This window comes from Microtus pennsylvanicus, chromosome 7, assembly GCF_037038515.1.
Source record: "Microtus pennsylvanicus isolate mMicPen1 chromosome 7, mMicPen1.hap1, whole genome shotgun sequence".
Classification (NCBI taxonomy): domain Eukaryota; kingdom Metazoa; phylum Chordata; class Mammalia; order Rodentia; family Cricetidae; genus Microtus; species Microtus pennsylvanicus.
In genome coordinates, this window is record NC_134585.1 from 95067645 (window position 1) to 95086711 (window position 19067).

The 19067-nt window shown below is 35.7% G+C and overlaps 1 protein-coding gene across 5 annotated transcripts in view; it reads left to right on the forward strand.

Moving 5' to 3' along the window:
* The window catches only part of Fnbp1l (formin binding protein 1 like), a 72729-nt gene that overhangs the window by 28216 nt on the left and 25446 nt on the right, over positions 1-19067 (forward strand). For all 5 annotated transcript variants that reach the window (XM_075981472.1, XM_075981468.1, XM_075981471.1 and 2 more), the window contains exons 3-5: positions 12079-12132; positions 13399-13546; positions 14267-14329. In XM_075981472.1, coding sequence (XP_075837587.1) covers positions 12079-12132; positions 13399-13546; positions 14267-14329 — 265 coding nt within the window. The remainder of the gene's footprint in view (positions 1-12078; positions 12133-13398; positions 13547-14266; positions 14330-19067) is intronic.

Sequence of the window (19067 nt, forward strand, 5' to 3'; positions counted from 1 at the left end):
TTTAGGCATACATTTATATCTGTGCACATGTGTGCGCCTGGTGCCCAGGGAAGCCAGAAGAGGGCGTTAGATGTGGAACTGACATTACACACTGCTATCAGTGCCGTCTGTGTTGGTGCTGGGAGCTGAACCTGGCTTTCTGAAGAACAGCTGGTGCTCTTAACCACTGGACTCTTCAGCTCTCTCATCTAATTTTGAATTTGTTCTCAATTCTAACAAATAAAAACTTACGGTTTCAAGTTTCCAGTACAAGTGAAGTGAAGACATAACATAAAATGATAAAAGGTTAAAAACACAAACCAGATGAAACATAGGAACAAACAGAACTTACTACTGAAGGCCCCCAGGAATATTACCTCTGTGTTCCAATATAAAAACAAAATGAGAATGGATAGGGCGTTTGACAAGAGATCTCATTATAATGAATATCTTTAATTCAGCATTTTAATTTCTAAACTGTTTTATAGAAAACACACAATCATGCCTGCACAAAATTATTCATTGCAGGAAAAATAGAATTCCCTTCTAGAAATGCCTACCAACATATGAATGATGAAAAATACCTTTGTTTATAACCAGCTTAAAGAACCAGCTTATTTAAACTTAGAAGACTGTATTCAGTCCATCAGTACAAAAAGCAGGCTGTAGAACTCAATGGTAGATCTTACTTGCTTGTTTGAATTTGTATGTATAATTAGGTAAAAATTTGTGAAATTTGTATTCTGAAGAGCTTGAGGGTTCCAGGAGTGCCTGTTGTTGCTCTTGTGGACAAGGCAAGGGTGTTTTTACTGTGCACCTTTGTGTTACGTTATTTCCAGTGACTTTGTTCTAGATTGATAATTTAAAACTCTTAAGCAAAGTGGTGGTGTGCTTGGAAAGAGTGCTGTTACAAATTGCAAAATGAAAAACTGATAATTTATAAGATAAAACTTAAGCACTCTAGACTAGGTTTGTCATGTCTGCTTGGTGTGAGGGTTTGCCTCTTGAAAGGACTGTCACACACTCAGGGAATTTGTCAAATTTCCAGGTTGGCTCTCAGTAGCGGGGTTATTTTGTTAGGTAATGTTGAGGTGTTTAGGTAAAGAAGATTTGGGAGGAGCCATGTTTAATTTGAAGCAGGTTACTCCTTCCTTCTTTCTGTGTGGAGATTAGCTGCTTTGGATGAATGGCTGGTAAATGATTGAATTGTCAGGTGCTGTTTATTTTATTTTATTTTATTTTTGGTTCAAAAAGGGAAGAAGCTTGTCCTGTTTATTTCCTCTTCGTTTAGCTACCTCCTCCTAGTTTTGTTATAGAAGTTGATTTCATGTTTAGGAGGAGAATGCTGCTTACTGAGGTACTCTCTGTTCCTTTGTAATAACTGTATTCAGGTTGTTAAATATCCCCCTCCTTTTCCCTGGTGGGGGCTGGGAGCAGAGTCTTAATATTTAGCCACCTTGTCCAACTCAGCATCCTTCCCATCTGAGCTTCCTAAATGCTTGGTTTTAGTCTTATATCATCATGCCTGCTCCAGTTTAACTGCATTGCAAGACTAAACATAAGACTTTGATACCAAGGCATTCTGTGTCTACCTCCCATTATTCCTATTTTAAATTCTTTTTTTCTGTGTTCTTTTTTATTTTCTTGTGACAGGGTCTCAGTGTGACCCTGGCTGTCCTGACTCACTGTGTAGACTTGGCTGGCCTCCAACTCAGGGATCTGCTCACCTCTGGTTCTGGAGTATTGGGATTAACAGAGTATACCACCTCACCCATTTCTTCATGAGTTTTGATAGTTTAAATTTAACTCTATTTTGGTGCTGACTATTGATTTATTTGGTGGGTTGGTACAAGTATAAGTATAGAAAATGAATGATGCAAAATGGTGGTAACAGTACTAGTTTACTGTTTTGTATTTACAGAGACAACTGAAATCAGGCTGTGTGTGTGTGTGTGTGTGTGTGTGTGTGTGTGTGTGTGTCAAATGCAGTGCTTTATGCTTGCTATGCAGACACTTTGCCACTAAGTTGATCTCTAGTCCAATTGTTATTTTGATAAACTTGTATATGTTAATGGCAGGGATTAATTAAGATTTCTAAGTAAAAAAGAGAAGTTGTATATGCACAATAAGTATATATTATTTTCTCTTCTAGTAAAAATAATTACAGTATTATGTTCTATCACAGAAATGTGGCTGTGTAAAATTATATCCTACAGCATCCACATTAGAACACCCAAATGGATAGTGTGGGGGTCCTGGGAGCAAACTATTCTGGAAGGCAAGGAGTCTATAAGCTAGTTTTCTTTTAGAGCAGAAATCTCTTTGACTTCCTTTTTAATCAGAGACTGTATTATGTGCATTTGTATTCCCAAGTTGGATAATTTAGCTGAGTAAGTATACATTGAATGAATGAATGAATATTATTTCCATCAAACTTAGACTCTCATGGCCTTTGATGTACTGCTTTCTGCCTGTACTGGAGTTTGGTATCATGTACATGTTTTAAGGTTATTGGTTTACGTTAGCCTGTTTCTAGGGTAAGCTTACATAGTTTCCATTCCTTTATCAGAATTTGCCATTAACTTGTCACTCATTTAAACTGAGAACCCAGGGAACCCATTTTTATACTGATTTTCTTAAAGTAAAAAATTTATTATTTTTTTCTTTTTTGGTCTGCTGTTCTTTTTTAACTCTTGACTGCTTTATTGCCCTGTAAGCTTTCTCCCTTTCTATCTACACAAGGTTTTGCTATGTGACCCAGGGGGATAACCGATATGTGTCACTATACCCAGCTATATCTATATTGCCTGGATAGAATTGATCTGGTGGAAACACAATTATTGTCAGTCTCTTGCCACTCACTTTGCCTCAGCACATATCTCTACCTGAATTTAATCACTGAATAACTTTATTACTAAATTCTAGAGTATGATCTCTGCACTGAAATATAAAATCCACAAATGGAGGGGTTTGTTCATTCTGTTCTGTTTCTTCCTATTTCCTTGGCAATAGCAAGAATAAGCAATTTTTAAAAGTATATTTACTTAATTCTTACCGTAACATTTAATATGTCAGCACTATTTTCCATGCTGTAACACGTTTTCCTTTAAAAATAATTGAAGTTTCAAGCCGGGCGATGGTGGCGCACGCCTTTAATCCCAGCACTCGGGAGGCAGAGGCAGGCGGATCTCTGTGAGTTCGAGACCAGCCTGGTCTACAGAGCTAGTTCCAGGACAGGCTCCAAAGCCACAGAGAAACCCTGTCTCGAAAAACCAAAAAAAAAAAAAAAAAAATTGAAGTTTCAGTATTGGAAATGAAGATAGAAAAGTTAAGGCAGAACTAGTTGTATTTATCTGTCGCTGCTGATTGTGGGCTCTTGGGTATTGCATTATATTGCATTTCACCATTAAGAGATTTACTAATTCTCTGTTGATCCCCCTACCCCATAGTCAATGAATAATAAGTACATCTTACATCTATAAAGACTGTGCATCCATTAGTAACTTATCACCAAACTGAGTAGCATACCCTTTCCAATTAACTGATCCATGTAAATATAGCATAGTAACAATTGTAGAAATTTGATGAAAATATAAATTAGATATCCTAGCATGATGGCACCTGGGGGAGAGAGGAAGTGAAGAATTATAAGTTCTAGGCCTTCCAAGGCTGCACAGTGAGACCTGTCTCAATGGGAAAAAAGAAGTTATATAATTTATAAAGTTAGTTTTGGCTATGTATTTTTCCATAAAGTTAAGGTTTAAAAAGGGGGTGGGAGCTAACAGTTTAGAGGTTCTTCCATTAAGAAAATGTTTTCTCGGGGCTGGAGAGATGGCTCAGATGTTAGGAGCATTGCCTGCTCTTCCAAAGGTCCTGAGTTCAATTCCCAGCAACCACATGGTGGCTCACAACCATCTGTAATGGGGTCTTCGGGCCTGCAGGCATACACACTGACAGAATATTGTATACATAATAAATAAATAAATAAATATTAAAAAAAATGTTTTCTCATTAATGAAGCTTCTTAAAAACCAACAGCATTTATTTCAAAAAGCCCTATTGAGGGACAGACTTGGGATACCTCTGTTACTTGAGGTATTTAACCTCATTTAGAGAATGCTTTTAAGATTTGAGTAGATACTGTTTAATTTGTTTTTGTAACTTGTTATAAATTACAGATGGTATATTACTTTAGTTTCCCCTGATTTCCAACTAATATTCTTCTCAGTTCTTCTATTAACTGTTTTCTTTTGATGCTTTATCAGAAGAAAAAAGTACAATACTTGGAGAATTTTTCTTCAATATTATGTAATTGCATCTTTATGTATAGTTGGACCTCCCTTGGCTATCATTAGTATAGCTGGCTTTTGTTTGTTTTTTTTCCCATTGCTTTCTGATCCCATTCTTGCATATTTTTGTGTGCTCTGGAGCTCTATTTAATCTTTCTGTTCTGCTATACCTAAATAGATGGCTGTTTAGTTTAACTAACAGGCTACTAAGCTAGTTTGATTATAACAACTAGATTATTATCAGTATGATTAAACTGCTGTCCCATTTAATGTTCTCAAGAATTTGATTTCTATAACCATTGTGTTTCTAGCGCTCAAGAGGTATGTCTTACAGTAGACTTTTGCCTTAAATTTTTGTGGGATGATTTAGTAAACTGTCACTTTTCTGTTAAAGGTAGGCATAACCATTTCCCCAAGAAATGCAAGGCGTATTCCTGACTATTATATGAAAGCATTTTCTTAGATTTTATGATCTAAACAGACCTTAATATGTAAAGGATAAAACCTTTTAAGAAAGAAAATAAGTTCAAACCTGTTGGGTTAAATGTCTTCATGGTGGAATTCCCACTCTTTAAGGACCTCATTGTTTAAACATTAAACTGAAAAATGTTTGGTTGTTCATAATACCAGTTGTGTATACTTTATTCAGCCTTTCATCCATTTCTGGGAATCAACTCAGGGCCTCATGTCTGTTAGATAGGCACTGAAGCACTGAGTCTGATAGCTCCCATTTGGTTGGTCTTTTGAATCTAACATTTAAAAGAAAAACAAATGGTCAAATTTCTTAGCAGAATTTATCTGAAAAACATAATACTTAGGTCTGTGGTGTCAGTTTGCTCTCGGTCTAAATTGAACAGATAATTAAGTTTTTTTTCCTTTTCTATTTTAAATACTTAAAAGATTCTTCTAAAATATCTACAGTTTCCTAAAAAGCCTCATTGTTACGCTTATCACATAACAGTAATGATACATTGCTAACATTCTTTGAGTGTATATGGAATTGATATACTAACATGTGTAGGTCACATTCATCTGTATGTGTAGTTTCTTCTTGACATGTTAAAAATAAAGTGTATAAAAGATGTGAGAAGACCAATTTGGAGCTCTTATCTTGGAGCTTGTTTAATTTTTTTTTCTTTCCTGGGGATTTTTAGGTAACAATATTTAAAGCTTCTAATTTCTTTTTGTTACCTGTCTACTCAGCATCTGTCACTAGTATGGGTATAAATGTTGAAACTGAAAGTGCATTATATTCAGATATTCTAGTAGTATGTAGTAATGAGTAGGATCATAGCCTAGTTTTAGCTTTAAAAATTGAAGCAAAAGCCGGGCGGTGGTGGCGCACGCCTTTAATCCCAGTACTTGGGAGGCAGAGGCAGGCGGATCTCTGTGAGTTCGAGACCAGCCTGGTCTACAGAGCTAGTTCCAGGACAGGCTCCAAAGCCACAGAGAAACCCTGTCTCGAAAAACCAAAAAAAAAAAAAAAAAATTGAAGTTTCAGTATTGGAAATGAAGATAGAAAAGTTAAGGCAGAACTAGTTGTATTTATCTGTCGCTGCTGATTGTGGGCTCTTGGGTATTGCATTATATTGCATTTCACCATTAAGAGATTTACTAATTCTCTGTTGATCCCCCTACCCCATAGTCAATGAATAATAAGTACATCTTACATCTATAAAGACTGTGCATCCATTAGTAACTTATCACCAAACTGAGTAGCATACCCTTTCCAATTAACTGATCCATGTAAATATAGCATAGTAACAATTGTAGAAATTTGATGAAAATATAAATTAGATATCCTAGCATGATGGCACCTGGGGGAGAGAGGAAGTGAAGAATTATAAGTTCTAGGCCTTCCAAGGCTGCACAGTGAGACCTGTCTCAATGGGAAAAAAGAAGTTATATAATTTATAAAGTTAGTTTTGGCTATGTATTTTTCCATAAAGTTAAGGTTTAAAAAGGGGGTGGGAGCTAACAGTTTAGAGGTTCTTCCATTAAGAAAATGTTTTCTCGGGGCTGGAGAGATGGCTCAGATGTTAGGAGCATTGCCTGCTCTTCCAAAGGTCCTGAGTTCAATTCCCAGCAACCACATGGTGGCTCACAACCATCTGTAATGGGGTCTTCGGGCCTGCAGGCATACACACTGACAGAATATTGTATACATAATAAATAAATAAATAAATATTAAAAAAAATGTTTTCTCATTAATGAAGCTTCTTAAAAACCAACAGCATTTATTTCAAAAAGCCCTATTGAGGGACAGACTTGGGATACCTCTGTTACTTGAGGTATTTAACCTCATTTAGAGAATGCTTTTAAGATTTGAGTAGATACTGTTTAATTTGTTTTTGTAACTTGTTATAAATTACAGATGGTATATTACTTTAGTTTCCCCTGATTTCCAACTAATATTCTTCTCAGTTCTTCTATTAACTGTTTTCTTTTGATGCTTTATCAGAAGAAAAAAGTACAATACTTGGAGAATTTTTCTTCAATATTATGTAATTGCATCTTTATGTATAGTTGGACCTCCCTTGGCTATCATTAGTATAGCTGGCTTTTGTTTGTTTTTTTTCCCATTGCTTTCTGATCCCATTCTTGCATATTTTTGTGTGCTCTGGAGCTCTATTTAATCTTTCTGTTCTGCTATACCTAAATAGATGGCTGTTTAGTTTAACTAACAGGCTACTAAGCTAGTTTGATTATAACAACTAGATTATTATCAGTATGATTAAACTGCTGTCCCATTTAATGTTCTCAAGAATTTGATTTCTATAACCATTGTGTTTCTAGCGCTCAAGAGGTATGTCTTACAGTAGACTTTTGCCTTAAATTTTTGTGGGATGATTTAGTAAACTGTCACTTTTCTGTTAAAGGTAGGCATAACCATTTCCCCAAGAAATGCAAGGCGTATTCCTGACTATTATATGAAAGCATTTTCTTAGATTTTATGATCTAAACAGACCTTAATATGTAAAGGATAAAACCTTTTAAGAAAGAAAATAAGTTCAAACCTGTTGGGTTAAATGTCTTCATGGTGGAATTCCCACTCTTTAAGGACCTCATTGTTTAAACATTAAACTGAAAAATGTTTGGTTGTTCATAATACCAGTTGTGTATACTTTATTCAGCCTTTCATCCATTTCTGGGAATCAACTCAGGGCCTCATGTCTGTTAGATAGGCACTGAAGCACTGAGTCTGATAGCTCCCATTTGGTTGGTCTTTTGAATCTAACATTTAAAAGAAAAACAAATGGTCAAATTTCTTAGCAGAATTTATCTGAAAAACATAATACTTAGGTCTGTGGTGTCAGTTTGCTCTCGGTCTAAATTGAACAGATAATTAAGTTTTTTTTCCTTTTCTATTTTAAATACTTAAAAGATTCTTCTAAAATATCTACAGTTTCCTAAAAAGCCTCATTGTTACGCTTATCACATAACAGTAATGATACATTGCTAACATTCTTTGAGTGTATATGGAATTGATATACTAACATGTGTAGGTCACATTCATCTGTATGTGTAGTTTCTTCTTGACATGTTAAAAATAAAGTGTATAAAAGATGTGAGAAGACCAATTTGGAGCTCTTATCTTGGAGCTTGTTTAATTTTTTTTTCTTTCCTGGGGATTTTTAGGTAACAATATTTAAAGCTTCTAATTTCTTTTTGTTACCTGTCTACTCAGCATCTGTCACTAGTATGGGTATAAATGTTGAAACTGAAAGTGCATTATATTCAGATATTCTAGTAGTATGTAGTAATGAGTAGGATCATAGCCTAGTTTTAGCTTTAAAAATTGAAGCAAAAGCCGGGCGGTGGTGGCGCATGCCTTTAATCCCAGTACTTGGGAGGCAGAGGCAGGCGGATCTCTGTGAGTTCGAGACCAGCCTGGTCTACAGAGCTAGTTCCAGGACAGGCTCCAAAGCTACAGAGAAACCCTGTCTCGAAAAACCAAAAAAAAAAAAAAAAAAATTGAAGCAAAATAATAAAATTTACTATGTTAACTATTTAAAAGGTATAGTTTATTGATATTAAGTACATTCACATGGTTGTATAGCCATCTCCATTGTCCGTCTCCATCATTCAGAACAGAAATACTCTACCCATTAAATAATAGCTCCTCAATTCAATCTCCTTTAACCCCTAAAAATACTTTTCTTTGTAAACAGAGACTGCATATTTGTTTCCCAGCTGCCCAGACCTGAATAATTACACAGAAACTATATTAATTACAACACTGCTTGGCCGATGACTCAGACATATTTCTAGCTAGCTCTTACACCTTAAATTAACCCATTTCTATTAATCTGTGTATCATCATGAGCCTGTGGCTTACCAGTACAGTTCTGGCATCTTTCTCCTTTGGCAGCTACATGGCATTTCCCTGACTTTGCCTACTCTGTGTGTGTGTGTGTGTGTGTGTGTGTGTGTATATATATATATATATATATATAATATATATATCTATCTTTTCCAGCCTGGCTATATTCTGCCCTGCCATCTGCCAAAATAGCTTTATTCATTAACCAATAAAAGCAACTTGTATATAGAAGGACATCCTACATCATCTCCCTTTTCCTGTCTAAATAAAAAGGAAGGTTTTAACTTTAACATAGTAAATTACATATAATAAAACAAGTATCAAGCAAGAATTACAGTGACAATATTTTTTTATGAGTCTAAAGTTTTATATCTAATTTATCTTTTATCATAACTAAGGAAAACTATGACTGTCTTCAACTCTTCAAAGACTCTAGAAGGAAATAATATTACCTTAGTTAACAAGAAGTGCATTGTAAGCAACTTCCAAGACTCTAGAATTGACAGACATCTTCTGCCTAGAAAGTCACCCAAAGTTCTTTTGTAATCTTGGGGCATCCATTCAGCCTAAGGGCCCATAGTATCTGACAGGCTTTTCCATGAAGCAGGAAGTTTGAAAGACTGTTTTCCTCTACTGTCAGTTTGTCAGTCACTTTCTTCTGTATCCTCCAGAATGTCTGGCAGACTTTTTCATGAAGCAGGAACATGAGGGACTGTCTTACCTTCTTTAGACAAGTGTAACAGTTATTTTTCTGTGGTTCCTGCATGGCCAGTTCATACAGCATACCATCAAGCTGTCCAAGCAAGAACAATTTCTTGTCCAAATGACTAGCCTGGTCATATAGAACACAAATTCCATAACAAATTTCTTCAATGCCCATTAACCTCTCTGAAGTAACTGGTGCTGCCAGAACCAGACATGTCTCACTGAATAAACATCATACCTTAAACTAGAGCAGAAATACATAAACACAGTATAACAAAATCAACCTTAAACTTGTATCAATAGACCAATATCCATACCAATACAAAATATTCATTTCTATATCATATCTCTCTTTAAATGAAAATAAACATTTATAAATAATCATTTGGGGAATTTGGCTGTTTTCTACAAATTGCTTCCTACTATTTGCTGGGCTAAGTATTTTTAGGGTTCATGGGGAACTTTTTTTTTTTTTTACTTTTTTTATTGATAAAAGGAGAATAAAAAAAAATTTCCACCTTCTCCCAGCCGCCCATTTCCCTCCCCCTCCTCCCACTCTTCTCCCCCTCCTCCCACCCCTCTCCCCTTCCCCCTACTCCTCTCCCCCTCCCTCTCCAGTCATGGGGAACTTTTGAGGTTATTGTTCCATCAAACCACATTAGCCTGGAAGGAATCCATAGGTTCTCATCTTCTGTGGAAACAAAAACAAAACCTCTTTTTCAAAGTAACATACCCTTAGACTTAAGTTTTGAAGGCAAGATACCTTTATGATGGTTTAACTTGATAGATCCCAGAATCAAATTTCTTTCTGCAGTCATGATTGGAGGTTGGATTTTGTCAAAGGCCTTTTTTCTTTTTTTCTTTCTTCCTTTCTCTTCACATAAGCACTTCAGGATTTAGCCATCTCAAGAGTCCTATACTTTTAGGACATTTTTATCATCACAAAAATAAACTTTGTTCCTATCCCCAGTAATTTCCTCCTTTTCCTGGTTTGGGCCACTGCTAATCTATTTTTGTCTCTGGATTTGCTTATTCTACTTAACTTCTAGGTTTGTGTCATCTCTTCCTCATACCTTCCCCTTTTTGGGTTCTCTTTTAGAATGACTGTACGTTTTGCACAATTACTAGTTTGATAGTTATTACTTGTTTTCCCTGCCATTCTGATACCTGAAATGATGAGTAGCACTTCATATCTTTGCTGGTATTTAGGTGAATTGTGAAATTAGGTACTGTTGGAGGAAGGTGGCTTGTTCTTCCCTGCTGCCTAGCTAGCTTAGACCCGAAATAATCACACAGAAACCATATTATTTAAATCACTGCTTGGCCCATTAGCTCTATTACCTATTAATTTAACCCATTTTTATTAATCTGTGTATCGCTGTATTAGCTGGCAGTGGCTTACCAGCTAAAGTTTTGGTGTCTGTCTCCGGCAGGGATACATGGTATCTCTCTGATTCTGCCCTTCTTTCTCCTAGCCTTCCATTTAGTCGTGTCCCCCCCCCCCCCAGCTCTTTCTGCCCTGCTCTGCTATAGGCTCAAAGCAGTTCCTTTATTTACCAGTGGTAGTCATTCACAGCATACAGAGGGGAATCCCATATCAAGGTACTACAGTGAGTTTGGGCTACGTTTCTGGTACTTAACCATTGGTTAAGAGTAGTTAGTGTTTATTAATATGACTTAGGAGGTTTCCCATGTGTTCCTTATTTATTCTTTCTACCTCAGTGCTCCTCATTTTCTGGTTCATTTTTGATGGGCTAGTAAGGTAGGGCCCACTTAGAGTTCTTCATGAATTTCTTTTCTTGCTTCCTGTTCCTTGTTCATTGTACTTTCTCTGTTAGAATTCCCCCAAGGCTTTCCAGCTTCCTAATTTCTTGTTTCCTCTTTAGGTATAGTCAGCAAATTGGAAATTTTAGCCTTTATTCTTTTCAGAAAGCCCTTTTAAAAGCTACCTAGTCTCTTCATGTGATATTACTTAGAAATATCTGTATTTCATACGTCTAGATCAGTGATCTTACCTGTTAAAATGTTTGTCTGTGTTTCTGTATAGTTGCTTAGAAATTGTGTGTGTGTGTGTGTGTGTGTGTGTGTGTGTGTGTGTGTGTGTGTGTGTGTGTAAAAAATATGGTGATGGTTAACTTCACTTGTCAGCTTGACACAATCTAGAATTACCTGGGAAGTGAGTCTCAATGAGAGGTTATTTAGATCTGGTTGGCCTGTGGGCATGTCTGTGAGAGGTTGTCTTGATTACATTAATTTAGGCAAGAAGGCCTAACCATAGTGGGTGGCAGCACTTCCTGAGTTCAGGTCCTAGACTGTATAATCGAGATGAGATGAGCGCAGGTATGTGCGTATCCACAGTCTCTATTCTTGATTGTGACTGTCTAGCTGCTTCAGGTTCCTGACTTGATTTCCCCACAATGAAAGACTGTAACTTGGAATTGTAACACCCTTTCCACTGAGTAATTTTTTCAGGGTATTTTGTCACAGCAACAGAAATGAAACTAAAATGACTACTGTATTATGTAGTAATTTCTTATTATTTTTGTATTGTTCCTCTTCGTTAATAGCATACTCTAATTAAATACAATACCATAAACAGATGTAGTGTTAATATCCTAAGAACAAAATGTAAGTAATGATCATGTTATGTTAATGTTTGCTGAAGATCATGTTGCTGTTCTCAGTGTTTTTATCTACAATAGTATTTTATAAAATTGGAAACTATATAATATTTTTATTTCAAAAGTGTTGTTTATAAAATTACAACTTTTCTTCCTGTAGAAATTTGGTTAAGAAGTACTGTCCCAAACGCTCATCCAAAGATGAAGAGCCAAGGTAAATCTAAGCTGTTAGTTACTGCATGTTAAAAATATTCAGAACATATATACACTTTATTACTTTGTAAAATATACTGTGATTGGCTTATGAAGTTTTTCTTTAAATTTGTTTTAATAAAAACATCACATGGACTGCTTTTTATCTTTTGAGGATGGGTGCTTTAATGAACTTAGTAGTGTTTTTGTTATTTTTTTTTTTTTGGTATTGGGTTGTCTTTTGTTTGTTGTTTTTTATTTATTTATTTTTTTTAGAATAATTGAAAGGAGGATTTCCAAGTAAGATTTAGACCAGGGTTTTACTTGAGTTGTTTGGTGTCTAAAAGAAAGTATTTTCCCATACTTCATTGTGGCGTTTACTGTGTAGTTGACATTAGCTTTCTAAGAGTATTGCTTTGCAGGTAGTGAAAACTGCTTGGCTGGTTGCTTTAAAAGGATAATGGAAAGTGGTGAAATATGGGGGATAATTTTTAAATCCTGAATAAAAAGTTATACATTTATTTTGGGTGTTTGGAAAATATTAAGCTTGACTATACAGAAACTAAATGAGGTTAGGCTCAACAGCTTTTGTATATGTATTGGTTCTTAGCATTCTTAAGGGATCCCTGTCTGATCTGTCAGTTTCAAAGAATTTACTCCTTGGTGTGTTCCAAGTAGATATATACATTTTTTTAACACAGTAATTTTCTTTGTTTCTCTCCTTCCCCTCACACACATTTTTACCCTTATTTTTGCCCCCTTTATCCCGCTTTGGTGCCAATCATAATGGTACACCTTCATTCAGGATGTGGGCAGGCATACAGGCAGCTGTATCCAGAGCTGATAGCAAAGTTGTTCTGTAGATCAGCTATCAAGATGCATTTGAGTGGTGTGATTGGCAGGTTCTGTCCTCGAGAACAAGCACATCATCTCTGCAACAGGCTCAGCTGCCAAGCCTAGGAATCCACCCAAGTGATTCCCAAGCTCAGGCCAGTCAGTTGGCAACTTAAGAGGTTCCACTATGTCAAAAGAGCCTGCAGGTAGTATTCTTATTATATTTTGATCCCCTAATATCCCTTTTATAAATTAAAGGCTACTTAAAGATACTTAGACATGTACAACTTAAGCTTAATACAGGATTCTTTCCATATGTAGTTAATGTATAACCAGTAGCTGGAATTTAGGTTGAGTGTTATTAAAACTTGCTTTAGACACCAAAAATCCCTCACCAAAAAATTGTAATGGAAGCAAAACTAAATCTTACTATTTTGAATATGTTTTTTTTCAGGTTTACTTCATGTATTGCCTTTTTTAACATCCTTAATGAGTTAAACGACTATGCAGGACAGCGAGAGGTGGTTGCGGAAGAAATGGCACACAGAGTGTATGGTGAATTAATGAGATATGCCCATGATCTGAAAACTGAAAGAAAAATGGTAATCTTTGTAATTTTTATATAATTACAACAGTCTTATAAAATAGTTTCAGACAAATAATTATTTTTCTTTTTAGAAATATATATTTAATAAAATTTGTTTTCTATATTACTAAATTTCTTTTACTTATAAATTGGGAGATCAGAATATACTGTGAAATATTTTTCAGTAAAAGAGGAAAAACTGTAAGATATGCTTACCAGTTTTTGGCCTGTTTGAATTTAAGAGCAGGGTTTGGCAACATACAGCCCACAGACCAATACAGCCCATCACTTATATTTGTTTCCTAGGTCCCACAAGCTAGGATACTTTACATATGTAGGTGACTGAAGAAAGAATTAGGAACTAAATATTTGTCATGTAAAGTTTTATGTAATTTGGATTTCAGTGTCTATAAAGTTTAATTTGCATTCATTGTATTTGATATTTTCTATGGCTGTTTTGTATTGTCTAGACAGAATATCATTTGGCTGGTAGAGCTAAAAGATATATTACTTGTTATCTGATGTTTTATAGATTGAAGACGATCATTATTTCCTTAAATGTGCCTGTAATCTATAAAATGTGGTTTAAAGACGTTTGTTTTATTCTCTTTCTAACTCTAGTTAAAGAAGCATAACTATACATGTATGTATTGTATCACCTTGAAAAAGAATAAAGTGAAGGGCCTTTTACTTACTAGTGTAATTATTTTTGTTTGTTGGCGGTTTTAATCTTCAGCATCTCCAAGAAGGACGAAAAGCTCAACAGTACCTTGACATGTGTTGGAAACAGATGGATAATGTGAGTCACAGTATTTTTCATGGTTAATCAGAAAACGTAAAGACTGACTTTCTCCTAAACCCAGTTATACTTTACCTCTGAGTCTAATATTTCTAGTGTATTGTTCATAATCTGCCATTTGTTTTGTTGTATAATAAACAAGAAATAGAAATGAAGGAGATGAGCTCATTTCCTTTTCCTTTTTTCCTATGTAAATATTTAGACGAATTCTCTAGTCTTCATATCATGGTGTACGGTAGAGAAACTTATCCAATATGGAGAGGGATTTGGAGTAGTGGGAAACAGGGAGACCACTTGCCTCCAAATGGAGAGAACCAAGATTGTGGTTCTTGAACCTTCTTAACACTATATTTCTCTTGACCTCCTTTTTAGCATATGAATGCTAAAAGCAAGGATTACCTTCAGGAAGTGTTTCTTCCAGCTCAGTAGTCCTACAATTCTGTAAGCATCTAACTAGAAAAAGAACTTGATAGGACTGAGATAGAAAATATACTGTCTACTTAAAGTTCCCCTAAGGTCCTTGATAATGTGGATTTTCTTAAATATTTGCTAAACATGTCAATATTGCCACTAGTCTTCTTTACTGGAAATGCTGGATTGAAAGACTTTGTAGTATAAAGCAGTCTTTAAACATTCAGGTTGCCAATGATTGTTTCTTTGTTAGCATTTTTATGGTAGATACTGTATTCCTTAAGAATAAGAACTTTGTGGCTGAATGTTTACAAGGGTGTGCAGGGTACACTGTTTTCTCTTCATGCTGTGCAGATCTTTGGCATTTTGAAAGCTCATGCATATATTTGCCATGTTTTTATATTTTCCTGTTAAAATGCATATTCAAAACTTAATTTAATTTTTTAAACTAATTTTAGTTAACTATATTTAGCTGTCAATGTTTTTTAATCTCCAGTGCTGATTTAGAGTTCATAGGTACATTAATAGTCTGTTTCGTTTTCTTTGTAATTGGTTTCAACAAGACTTTAAGGGAGGATTTTTATTTATTAAATTTTAAATTACTGTCAGTGGCATCCTTAGTTTCTGCCATCTAATTAGTGTGAGAGTGTCTATATTTTCATTTGCCCAGAATAACATACTCCTATACGAAGGAGATATTGGTTCCTCTAGAAATGACTGTTGACATAACTCTGCTGATAGTTTGCTGACTTGCCTTTAGAACAATTGGCAGTTATTAAGAAAAAGTTGCAAAGGTCTTAAGAAGGAACCATTATAAAAATAAGGTATTTCAAATGTATTTTTAAGTCATTAATAATATTATGAAAGTAAATTCAACCCTAATCAACCCTTTACTTGTACTTGTCCTTATATGTTCAAAAGTAGAAATGACCTGATTTTTATCTTTGGTGGAACCTGCAGTCAGTGAAAGAAACTGACAGATATAATTTATGTTTGTACAAATAAGTATAGGATCCTATTTCCTAATTTTTTGTCTTTTTCTTTTCTTTTTTTAGTCAAAACAAAATTACAGAATTTCTAATAGTTTGGTAAAGTTGGAAGGAGCTATAAAAGAACTGGGGGAAATTAGGAGAAAATTGAAGAAAAAGTTGGAAGATAGTTATTACTCTCAGGATAAACAATGGCTTTTAAATTGAGGGCAGAGTAAACTAGGCTGTGAAAGGGATCTTGAAGATCTTTTGATAGGCCCTTGTCAGATGCTGGGCCTATCAGTCAGGAGGCTACAGGTGTCAGCTCCCGGGGTCAGTGCAGTGGCGTCACAGGGCTACCTGTCATCTGTGCTTGCTTTGCCGCACGGACTGTTCTGGTTCCTATTCTACAGCTTTGTGCCTTATGGTCAGGGATTGAACCAGTTCTCGTTTAAGTGGCACCCAGAGGCAGGAAAAAAAGGAAAATTTCTTTTCTCACTGTCCTTTTTTTTTTTTATCAAGAACATAAAACTTCCAGAAACCCCCAGCATATTCCCCCTAGGTACCTTTGATGAGCCTGTGAGGAGAGTGGGACAGCGCGCCACAGCTATTTACAGCCTCTGTGTTGAGAGGCAGGAAGAATAGGGACTAGACATGGTTTTCACACTGGGAAAGGATTATTTTTAATTCATTTGTATTCTTTTGTGTACTTGACAATTACAGGAAAAGTAAATGTTTTTCCACAAATAAGATACCTAATATAAAATACTTATTTGTAAGTAACCTCAATTTGTATCAGATTTATTAACCCATAGCCACTGGCTCCACAATGGGATTGGGTAAATAAAAATATTCAAATCTTCTGCTTTCTTTTTGGGGGGTAATTCTCAGAACACTGATAGCAAGGCATTCTCCAGGCAAGGACTTAGAAAGAGGGGTGGGGTGGGGGTGGAGGGGAATCACACAGGGTTTTTCCAAGGAAACTACCTGGCTGTTTCATTCTAGAGGGAAAGACCAGGCTCAACCAACCCCACCTATAGAGTTTTTAATGGGCATTTAAAATAAGAGCACACAGCTAAAGATTCCCCAGACAGAGACCACACTAATATATAGGAAAAAAGCAACTTAGAAGAAACAGCAGTGCTGGGCATGGTGGTGCACACCTTTAATCCCAGCACTCGGGAGGCAGATCTTTCTGAGGTTGAGGCCAGCCTGGTCTACTGAAAGAGTTCCAGAACAGCCAGGGCTGCAAAGAGAAACCCTGTCTCGAAAAACCAAAAGAAAAAAGTGGTAGAAAAAGAAACAGCAACTATGAAAGGTAAAAAGCTTAAAAACTTAAAACTGGTATTAATCTTCTCTGTGCAACAGAGGAAATACTATATCTTTGGAAATAAGGACAGTTACTAAAATATGGTTACTAGTTAAAACAGTGGGTATAAGGAACAAAAGAAGTTCATAGAAGGAGGAAAGAAAAATTCACTAGTAAACCAAAGGAACATAGGTTAAAACTATAAAGTAACATAATAAAATTAGAAGATTTTATTTAGCAGTTTCTTTTTCAAAATAATAAGCATGCCAGATATAAAAGAAAGATGGTCATAAGTAAATCCAGGAAAAAAATTCAAAGACATGAATTTCCTGAGAAACACATTTAATCATGGCAACAAAATGATGCAATAAATAAAATAAGCATGTCTTCTAAAATAATCAGAAATACAAATAGGATTGGGCATATCCTGGTCTGTGTATATAGAAACCAGAAAATCAGCCAGCAGTGGTTGTGCAAGCCTTACAGCTCAGCATTCGGGAGACAGAAGAAGGTTCTCTATGAGTTTGAGGCTAGCTTGGTCTACAAAGTGAGTTCCAGGACAGCCAAAGATACTATACAGAGAAACCCTGTCTTGATCAAACAAACAAAGAAACAAAACAAAACCCCACAGAAAATAGTAAAGTAGTACTTTTAAATTTCTGAAAGAAATTGTTTGCAATTATACTCAGCCAAACTGTGTTAAAAGTGGTGGGAAAGGCCGTCACAGTAGCTTGGGTTCAGAAAGCTTCAGAATGGGGGTGGGGTGAAGTGGTAACAATACAAACATTTCTAATCTCAAAAATAGTATTGGTAACTTTTCAATTAATGTATCTGTAAAAGTTTCTTTGTAAATACTGTGTGTTAGTGTGTCTTGAGGTTCCAAACAAAATGATCCCTGCATTTCCTGAAGATGGTTGATGTAACAGTTTGAGCAAAGCTGTCTGAGCAAGTGATAAGGAAATGCAGAAATAGGTTTTGTCTGGTTGCATATAATCTTTGCTCTTTTTAAAAGGTCTGTGAGCTCTGAAATATATTTTTGGGTTACTTCAGTGTGTTTGACAAGACAGCTTGATATTTCTATCAAACAAATGACTTTCATATTGCAACAGTCTTTGTAAGAACCACTCAAATAAAATTCTCTGAAAAAGGAAAAAAAATGGTATTTTACAAACATTCTAGAAAGCTACTGCTAAATGTGATCCAGATAAGAGGTGCAAGGTGTCCTTGGGATTATAGGAAAGGGAAACCCCAAGAGAACAGCTATGCATTGGGATAGCTGGTATGAGTTCAGACGCAAGCAGATTAGAAACCCAAAGGAGAAACTGAACAGAGAAAACAAAATTGATAGAATTCCTAATGTTAGAATTTACTGTGGAGAGATTTAAACAGTGTGGGGAGACTCAGGTTGAATTAGCAATAAGTGTATATTGAAAATAAAAAAATCAAACTTGTGTGTGTACATTTAAGTATCATGCTTTTGTCATAAATAGCTTTTAAATTTTTCATTTTTTTATGTGTATGAATGTTTTCTTGCATGCATTTATGTACACCATGTGTGTGCCTCGTGCCAGAAAAGGGTGTCAGCTCCCTGGAACTGGAGTTACTGATGATTGTAAGTCAGCCTCCTGTACAAGAGCTGCAAGTGCTCAACTGCTGAGCACTCATAAACAGCATTTTTAAATCATATTAGTTTGAATTAAAGTTGGGTATGGTGGCACCTAGCTAGGCATCCTAGCACCCTGAAGTCTGAGGCAGGAGGATTAAATGCCCAAGGACAAGTTGGACTACACAAGTGAAATCTAGGCCAGCTTGAACTACATAGTAAAACCCTGCTTTTGTTTATTAAAGGAAAAATCCAACACAAAAACAAGTAAGTTTCTATCTGTGCTGATAATACTCCTGTCACATAATAATAGAAGCAACATAAAACCCTTTTGGGGGGCTGGAGAGATGGCTCAGTGGTTAAGAGCATTGCCTGCTCTTCCAAAGGTCCTGAGTTCAATTCCCAGCAACCACATGGTGGCTCACAACCATCTGTAATGAGGTCTGG